Source organism: Pseudopodoces humilis, chromosome 1, assembly GCF_049639895.1.
Source record: "Pseudopodoces humilis isolate 2021_Gansu_Grassland_sample_001 chromosome 1, ASM4963989v1, whole genome shotgun sequence".
Classification (NCBI taxonomy): Eukaryota; Metazoa; Chordata; class Aves; order Passeriformes; family Paridae; genus Pseudopodoces; species Pseudopodoces humilis.
In genome coordinates this window covers 23806551-23816569 of record NC_142200.1, presented here as the reverse complement: position 1 = coordinate 23816569, position 10019 = coordinate 23806551, and the positions used below count along the sequence as shown (strand labels likewise).

General features: G+C 37.0%; 1 protein-coding gene across 4 annotated transcripts in view; it reads right to left on the bottom strand.

Annotated features, from left to right (window-relative positions):
- Positions 1-4220: 4220 nt before the first annotated feature.
- The window catches only part of TRIQK (triple QxxK/R motif containing), a 58830-nt gene continuing 53031 nt past the window's right edge, over positions 4221-10019 (bottom strand). For all 4 annotated transcript variants that reach the window (XM_014254680.2, XM_088066464.1, XM_088066454.1 and 1 more), the window contains one exon: positions 4221-7316. In XM_014254680.2, coding sequence (XP_014110155.1) covers positions 7203-7316 — 114 coding nt within the window. In that variant the 3' untranslated portion in view covers positions 4221-7202. The remainder of the gene's footprint in view (positions 7317-10019) is intronic.

Below are 10019 nucleotides of genomic sequence, written 5' to 3'. Positions count from 1 at the left end.
ACACCATTGCTCTTGTTGGAGTCATACATCTGATATTTCTGTGGAGAATTTATCAAATTTCATCATCGCAGTCTCCAGAAAAAGTCATACATATTACAAGTAATTCTTATTTTGATGTAACCCTTAACCAAAGGGATGTAATTATCATTCTGTAACATTTCAGATAAGAAGCTATATTTGACCAAACTGTATCACTGAAAAATAAAGGGCACTCTTCTATTAATTAAAGGCAGCTGATGATCAGTTTATGAGAAAATAAAAAATTCAGATGTATTCTCATGAATAACGCAGTCATGTTTATAACTTATTTTAATGTGAACTCAGAAGCCTCCATGGATAAGTGCAAGGACTATGCAAAGTGTCAAATATAATTCACAAGAACAGGCTGCTTTTCAAAATAAACATCTATACAGTGTACTGGGAGAATGCCCCCACATATACTGCCTAACTTTAAATTAATTTGTGGCTTTGGTAATGATCTAAAAAAGCCAGTCTACTCTCTTTTCTGTTTAGTGCATCCTGTTATTACTGGAGTAGTACAGTGGAATAAAGGCAGAGTACTGCCTGAGAAGAGCAGTTCAAGACTATTATTAATGAACAGATAAATATAAACATGGTCACCTGCAGTCATAAGCTCTTTAGGGCAGAAAAAAGCCATGGTACTGTTGTTAAAACAGCACTGCCTTAAGCAGACAAGCACAGTACTTGCTCATCTTAAGTACTAGCTCATCTTAAGCTGAAGGAAGTCGTCAAAAGGGAAGTAGGGAAAAAACTGAGTTTCACCACACCTGTGGCTCTGAAGATTCCTCAGGCAGGAAAGGCAAAATAAAGCTGCCCTGAATTCACCACTTGCTGTCTTCACCAATACAGAAAAAGTTTTACTACATTACACAGTAATAGTGACTTGAAGTCTCTTCAGTTTCAGCCAGGTGAGAGCAGGGGACATGCCAGGTCACTCCCCAGCCCCTCCTTGCAAAAGGATAAGGCAGCACACCTCATACTACCAAAGAGCAGTAGGTATAAGTCTGGCATTCTTTGACTGGACAGGAGCCCCCCACAGCCAGCAAAATAACTACGCAGAACAGTTTCAAAAGGACAACAAAAGACAATCTGGCACCTTCCCAAGAACCTAATAAATAAAAGTGAAAAGGCTGAATGTTTCAGCTTCTATTTACTTGTGGTAACAAATCAGGCACCAGTAATGGTAGGAGATTCACCCTGTAGGTTAAGCTCTGCTCCATTCTTTTTGTTGCCTTTCCAAAGCAATCCAGGACTACTCTAAACACCAGCAGCTCCCCACTGAGCAGGAGAGATGCTTTAAGAGTGCAGAGTCAGCAAATGGGCTCCCCTGCCATTTCCCTCCACACCCCTCCTCTCTGCTAATAGTCTCACAGGAGAAGGTGCCTCTAGAGAAATGTGGACATTGCCAATATCAAAACACATTTAACCCTGTAACAGACACACAAAGCTACTCTAGCTTGGCATAATGTGACCTTTTTACACATGACGGCAGCAGCAACTACTCTGACTTATGCTTTATGTAAATCACCAAACACTGTTTCTTTCTTACTTAAATAAATGGTCCATTGGTCCAAGAAGAAGCTGCTTTGCTCCAGACACCTTTATCTTCTTGGGGCCCTTTTATTGTCCTATGAAAAAGAAGTTGTTGTAGCTCTGAATTGATATCAGACTTAGCTCTTCTTGAGCAACACGGTGAGTTGTGAGGTGGTTGGCTCCCAGAAGAACTGGCCATTTTGCTTTGATTTTCTTCCAGTCTTGCTTCTGGAGGAAGTGCGATAGACACACATCTGTCACCAAACTCTAAACTCCATATTCACCTCCTGTGGCTGCACTATTTTAAATTTCTATGATATCTTTGTGAAATGCCAAAAAGAGTACTAAAGAACTTTATGTTGTTTTGTTTTTCCACAATTCAGCAAAACAAAGCTCTTTGCAGCTCATATTTGTAACTGACGTGGACATACACCTTTTAGGAAGAGTTTGGGCAAGGCATGAACTATGGTCCAGGGTGGACAGCTTTTCTATGCTTTATGTAGCTATGGAAAATAAGACAACAGAATCAAGCCTATTGATTGACTAGTCAGGTATTTATTTGCTTTTAACATGCAAAACCAGTACAACAATCATGGAATCTAGAAAAAATGTAGCACTGAAGAAAGTATTCATGCAGAATGAGTATTGTACTTGAACTACCCTCCACAATCATCAGTTAGTCTGTCCCAATATTTATAGTTCATCATTACAACTGCCAAAACTGGCAACCACCAGGACTGTTGTCTCAATTAAGGACAGTAAACAGATTGTCCCATTTTTTTAATGAAAAAATCTAAAATGTAATACTTCACAGTTTAACATGTTTATTCATTTAAACGAGCTAAAAAATAGTGGTGTGACATCTGCTTGAGAGACACTGGTACCTAACATTTTGGCTGTCTCCCCTCTAATTTGATTGTGATTAAGGGGGGATAAAAGGATGAGTAGAGGATTCTGTCAATTAAATTAATTGATGAACTTCAAAAAAATATTTTTTCACTCTCATAAAAGTGTACGAAGAAATAAATCTACAAAAATGCATTACAGCAAACTAAGAAGACAATGGGGAGAAGTACTGCAAAATATCTCTGCCGGCTCTTTCAGGGAAAAATACTGTAAGCATAAGAGCACAGATAAGCTTTGCCAATTTATTCATCTCATGGCTTCACTTCCCAAAGTGCAGGCATAATCCACTGTAAAATCTTTTAGGATGCAGTTCCAACATCACATTTCTGCTGTCTTATTGATGTGCCATATTGTTATTTTCTTAGTCATAAGCACCACTAAGTACTATGCTACTGTAAGTAGAACTTGAAATGTGATCAAGATCTGTAGCATCTTTTTTATTTGCACTCTAACTTGCCTACTCTGCTTTTCAAGTACAGTTCTCTACAGAGAATCATCCTGAATGCATTTGACCTTAACCAACTGGCTCAGTTGTGCCTTACAGGGACAATCCCTTATCAGTCATCCCTCTACTGGGAGCTCCTATCAGCTTTTTTCTTCTGAAAACGGCAGCATTCAAAAGTTGGCCTTAAGTCAGCAGATGAGCCTCCTCCATAGGAGCAACTTTCATGGAAGAGGCATGAACAGTTCTGTAGGGCTTTCACTGTGCTTTCCTTTAGTAGAGTTGTTCAAAACCTACGTTTTCAAACAAAACTTTTAGGTCAGCTGCTCTAGAGGACACCTAAGTAAACAGGTAAGTTTGCTCATGTTGTAGTTACCTGCAATGCACAATCTCCCAGTCTACAAGTTCTGCTAGAGCTGGTTTGATGCATAGAAGGAGCTGATTCTGAATCACATGATGTCTATATGACATCCAACAGTGAACTACAGCACTTTTCAAGAAAAGTTTAAATGTATCTCTAAAGTCTATTAGGGAAATGCTTAACATGCCTCCTAGGCTCCTAGTAAAATATGTTTATGGAGTCTAGGTAGTAGAGCTAGAGCCTTTCCTTGGCAAGGTTCACTAGAAGCACTAGTAAAAATACTAGATTGAGGCTTTTGTCCTGAGATGGTCTACATACTGGTTCTGCTTTTGAAGAGTCAAAGAGAAAAGGAACACCACCTAAGAAGATTTACTGGGCAAAATCACTGCTGGAAGACTGTTACACCTTCCTAGCCAGAGATTCTTCCAGACAGGACATCTGCTCCTACCCACAGCACATGGAGTCAGTATAGGCATCTCCTCCATAACCCCTGCTAGAAAGAAATTCAGTTTACTCCAGGAGTAGAGGGCAACTACCAGTGACTACCTTTTCCTTCAGGTGAATATCTTTGAAAAAACTCATTAAGCCAGGCTGCTGTGTAAATTATTTGATCAGCAATCCTTCTCTGAAGCAAGCATATAAAATTACTAGTTTTACAATAAAAAAAGTGTTGTAAGACTGAAGTGATAGAACTGCATGGATCAACTCCAGAAAGAGATCTGGTCTATTAGTATTGGGTAGGATGCCAAAGGAAGATCTCTTCATTGTCTTTTAAGTATTCATAGGCCACATTTAGTTTTAATATGAGTTTAGTGGCTAGTGCTGCCTAAAGTAATCCAGATATTCTAAAACTGACAACAGTGCTTAGTTTTGAACATTGTGCTGTTTAGATTGCGTTAATGTCCTTTCAAATGTACACATAATTCAATGTGTTCAACATTAATAAGAGAATCAAAATAGAAAAAAAATCATTTATTAAAATAGAGACTGAGCAACTCATACAAAGATAAATGGTCCAAAATCCTAAAGGCATATTTCAATCTCAGATATAATTAAGAGCAAAATAAGTCACATGTCCCATTAGGAATTATTGTACTGATAAGAGAAGACGTGCATTTGCTGCAATACTTACTATGTATTTTGTACATAGACTGAACAGAAGTCTACCTGGTCTAAGAAAAAATAAATTTTCCTGTTACATGAGAATATCCTTCTAGTACCTGAAGGGAGCCTACAAAAAAGATGGACTTCTTACAAGAGGATGTAGTGACAATATAAGAGTTAGCTGATTTATACTAAAAGGGAGTAACTTGAGATTAGACATTAGGAAAGCATTCTTTATTCTGAGGGTGGTAATGCACTGGAACAGGTTGCCCAAGGAAGCTGTGGATGCCCCATCCCTGGAGGTGTTTGAGACCAGGACAGGGCTTTGAGTAATGTGCCCTAGTAGAAGGTGTCTCCGCCCATGGCAGAGATTTTGGAACTAGATGATCTTTTCTGTCCCTTCTAACCCAAACCATTCAATGATTTCATGATTCTATGATCTTTCATGCAAACGGAAAGACCTAATCCAAACAACAGATGAACTGCAAACTGTGGGCAGTATGGACTCCTAAGCCACACATTGGGGAAGCTGACAGAATCACATACATACACACTTTAGATTTGGTCTGATTCATAGTTATGGGAAATGGAATATTCCTGTTTTAGGAACTTCATGTTCATAAATTTGACATTCAGTAAGAATTGCTTGCTTTTTAATGCAACCAATTGAGAGAGCAGGTTACAAGATGACCTGCATAAAGGGAGTAACTACACATCTTTCTCAGACCATACATGACCTGGAGAGCTGTATGCTGACATTAAGGAAGGAATCCTTCCAGCATGTTATAGAAAATGAAAACTGCTAATGTAAAGTAACAGGACAGCTCTGCAGCTTCTGTGACATGTGGCTGACTGCTGGTGAAGTGAAAGGCATGTCACATCCAAGGAGACAGCTTGTGATATGCTTTTCCCTCCACTGGAAATTGGGCCATGTGTCAGATAATGCTTCACCATATATTCAACAAGTTGCGAGGTGTTTGGTCATGTGTGTGGCTAGTAGAGGACTGTAAGTCATAAGCATGCATAAATGTTAAGATTTTGTGTCTGTAACAGTCATAATTAGAAAATGAGATATATTCGCATATCTACGTTTCTCTTTCATACGTTTTTTGGAAGACTTGTACTCTGAATTTCTAGATGAGCTGTTTTGCATGACAAAGTGAATGAAGACTAAGACACATATGAAGTGGATCCTTAGAGACTCATAATGTATATGGTCATAGTTACTGTATGTTTTAAAAATTAACTGTATTGATCCAAGTTTCTTAAGTGGTGATAATGGGACTGTGTCAATTTAAAAAAAATATATTTCCCATTATAATATTTGCTGTGATTTGTATCCCTTTGTCTTCAAAATCACTATACAAAATCTTAGTCGGGCATCTCAAGAACAAGATAGTAAATATCTCAGTTGCAATTAAATCTAACATTCAGCTCTGAAATTCATGTCAAAGAAAAAACCAAACTAGCTCACTAACTGCAGAATTATGAAAACTTTTCTGAAAGTCAGTCTACCTAAATTTCCTTGCTACATTCAGCACCGATGGCTCTACATGTTCTTGATATTAAACTGAATCGTAACTGAATCTCAGAGAAAGACTGATCACATTTTTAAGAGGATCAAAACGGCGTCTTTACATCCACAAGCTCAGTTACATGCCAAACACAAAGCAGAACAGGATAAAGCCAGAATTTTAAAGCTCTCTGCAGCTGCTCTGACACACCAAATTCTTCAAGTAGCTTTTGGCTACCAAAAGGAACAAAAATGCTATCTAAAGTGCCTAATTTGAAAGGTACTTTGCAAGAACTGAAGGGTGCAATGGAGCCAAGATTTACAAGTTATTAGTATGCCAGAAAAAAAATTGTTTTCATATTACTTACAGCCTCTCACATTAGTCTGATGATTAAATGATTGTATAGCTGAAAAGGAATGTTTTTATACAACATGCCCCTAACAGGTAGAGCAAGTTGATACCAAAACCATCAGGAAGAGCATAATTAAAATACAATTTTGACTTTATATGAATAGTAGACCAATACACTAATTAAAACTAACATCAACTAAACTTTCTATTTACACTAGTTCAGACAGCACAGGAGGCAAAGAACTGTGTTTCAGAAGCATATGTGAATGTTCGAGCTTCTGTCATCCAGGTGCCATTTCTAACAGAACACATGTGTGCTGAACAGTTGGCAAAAGAATGAAAAAGATTACTGTAGATATACGGGCACACAGAATCTGGAATGACAGAAAATTAAGTCCGTATAGAAGGTGACAGACTGTAATAAGATATTTTTTTCCTACCATGTCTTCCATCTTCATGCATGTGCACACATGAACGAGAAAGATTAAAAGGGACAGAAATGATGAGGGGGTTTTAATATATTTTAAACACAAATGAAGAAAAGACTTTATTTGGTATTTCTGCTTTCTTTTCAGAAAGGAACAGAAAACTAATCTGGTTATTAGGAAGCTCTGATTCCTAAATTTGGTCAAGGCAGACACTTCTGTGAAGTCAGCATCAATACCCATGATAATAGTAGCACCTGTCTTTTACAATCAAAATTCTCTGCCTGAGAAAAAAAATAATGTAAACAATAAACTTCATGTATTGTATTGTTGCTCCTGGCTTTGGTGTGAAACAAATACACTTGGCCAGGCATAAGTGTTCTTATTTTGGAGACCTGGAATGTGACTGATGTATTGCAAAACTTCTTTAAGAGTTTGGACTTAAAGAAATGGCATCATTTACTCTCTTACAGTGAAGAGTCTGTGTGTTCCTATGTAGTCTTGTTGAAGCTGAAGAAATCTTGATGATAGATTCATTGCATCTACTAGTTTTCATCTGGATCCAGATCAAGGTCAACTTCATTGGAAACATTAAGATAAAAAAAAGCATAGAAAGCCAACAAAAATACCAGTATAGCTGCAAGGACAAGGGCAACTTCCTGTAGAAATAAAAGAAAACAAAACCAAAAACCTGTTAGAAATAATACCATATTTTCAGATTAATCAGGAATAAATATTATTTCCCTTTTACAGTGCATATTAAAATAACATCAGACATCTATAATTGCATAAGGCATTGATGCTTTAATGATTTCTCCATTGTGGTTACCATTTCATACGTTGTAGAATCCATTCACTTAATAAAGATTTTGGTGAGTCTGATATACCATCAGAAAGAAGATATTTAGCTTTAAAATCTTTAGTCTTACCTAGAAATAGGAGCTTTATGTCTTTTTATTATCTTATTCCCTCTTTTTTAAAGGAAAAGACAGAATTCACAAACCACAGTTTTGAACACAAATTTAAGTTATGAATTTACACTGTGAATTTTGATGTTTTCTAGCAATATGTTACTGCTTTTTGCCAACAAATTTGTAATTTTTTAATGAAGCAAACACAGTATGGTGGAAGTCAATGAAAATTGCTACCTCTACCTCCCAACCTCCTGGCATGCAGTACAATATGGAACTACAAACTCCTTCAGAATTGGATGAAACTTTTCTTTCTTCTGCTCTGCAATAAGGCAAAAAGCACAACAATTTGCACTTGCACTTGATTCTCTTCCCATAAAATATTGCAACTTGATGCATCTTCCTTAATTAACATAAAAGAGACTTCCAAAGTATACATGATTTATAGCAGCTTTCAGAAGCAGAAAAATGTTTTTATACTACACATTATACTCATTATGTGACTGCCTATCATCTTAAGGCTGGACTCTGTAAAAATATAATTACAGTACAATCATCCTCTTTGTATTTCTTTTGTTTCCTATATTTCTTTCATTTTTATTTCTTTCAAAGACACTGTATTTCACATTTTTAAGTTTTTATTTTTCTGTAAGGCACAGCACACTTCCTATAGTGCTGAGTCTCATTTTGCTAGGCAATGAAAGATGAATGATAAATCTGAGAAAAAAATCCTTATGTCCCTTCAGCTCACAGAAAGTATGACTCTATAGCTAACAACATCTACTGCTTGACTCTTGATCATCATGATGAATTTTTAAAATTGTGCACTTGAGATGCTCCAAAGGCTAGTTTGTACCTCCAAACCCCACTCTCCTTCTAAGGAAAGAAGCAAAACTTCCCCTCCAATTCTCAGCTTCATATTAAGTTATAAAACAATTACATCAGAACAATCCCCATGTACATTTAAAATGAGGAAATAAAAAAAGTGATTTAAAACATCTGATCTGAATTTGTACAGAGGATGTCACATCAAACCTACTCTGTCAGTGGGACTGAAAGGAGATGCCTACATTGAATCAAGACAACAAGACACACTTTACTGTCCGAGGACAGAATCTGTCCATCTTTGGTGTAAGATTCATTGTGTCCTCTAAAAGCAGCCAAGTGAATTCTTCACCAAAATGACCACTTCTTCTTTTACACTAGAAGGGAATGAAGATGGTACCTCTTGTGTGCATCGTGGGATTATCCTACCCAGCATCTCTAGGTTGGTGACCAGCATTGTGTCCACTGACGTGAAGGAGTTAAAACTGTGCATTTCATTTTTTAAAGTCTAGACCATAATCTGGCATTCTTCTATAGAACAGCATTTAATTTGCATTTACATGAATGCATTATATAGTTTATCAGAATGTTGGATCAATAATTCAACATATGCCATCTAATAAATTCTGAAATACTACTGCCTAGTTGGCATATGTTCTATAGGAACATATTCTTTATTCTATAGAAACCTTTGCTTTATATTTTATATGGATGATTGAGATGTACTTTAAATTTGTTTTACCACATTAGAATTGCTCCTGCAAATTTGCTGAGGCTGTTGGCTACAGATTTCAACTACATTTTCTTCTTAGAATTGTACCAACCTCCTTAGAATTGAATTTCATCCTCCTGATTTCATGATTTGATTTTTAAAAAAAGTACATCTAATTCATTCATATATTAAAGGAAAGTGATTTTTGCTTTGTTGCAGTTGCAACACGTCAGTATCTCACAAAAGGGCATGGCAGCATCAGACAGGTTTCATTTATTTCCTTGTATCCACAGCTGTGCTCCCAGACCCATCTGGCCACACAGCTACTAATCTTAAGAGGATGTAATAAACAAGTGACATACAACTGCAGGCTCCATCTGCTCAGGAGTGGACAACAAAACCATACAATGAAGGCACCGTTCACACTTGACACAGAGAGCAAATTCATTCCAGTATTAAAAAGTTTTTCCCTTGTTTGGATGCCACACTTCCCATGCTTTCTGCTTTACAATAGGCTTACCTTTCCCCTCCCTTCTCCCCAGTCTCCCTTAAGAAATGCTGTGGGTAGCAGCAGCAACTTTTCAGGAACATTTGCATTAAAGATTTGTTTCAAAGGAAGTGGAAGGGAAAATCTTGAGTTTTATCCTCAGGCTGCCCAGTAACTGCTTGACAGAAGCAATTCTTTAATTCCTCTGCCTAAGTTTCACAATGAGTAGCACTGTGATAACAATATTATTTTCCTTGCACAGCCATTAGGAACTGGGTGGGTGATCAGTATTTATTATCCCTGGGAATGGAAAAGCTTTACTAAAACTCCAGGTCTGAGAATTATGCAAGAACCTTAATTTTGAGTTACTGAAAAAGGCAGAGTAACAAAAATTTAAAATAAATGGCCTTACAAAGCACATCTGGCT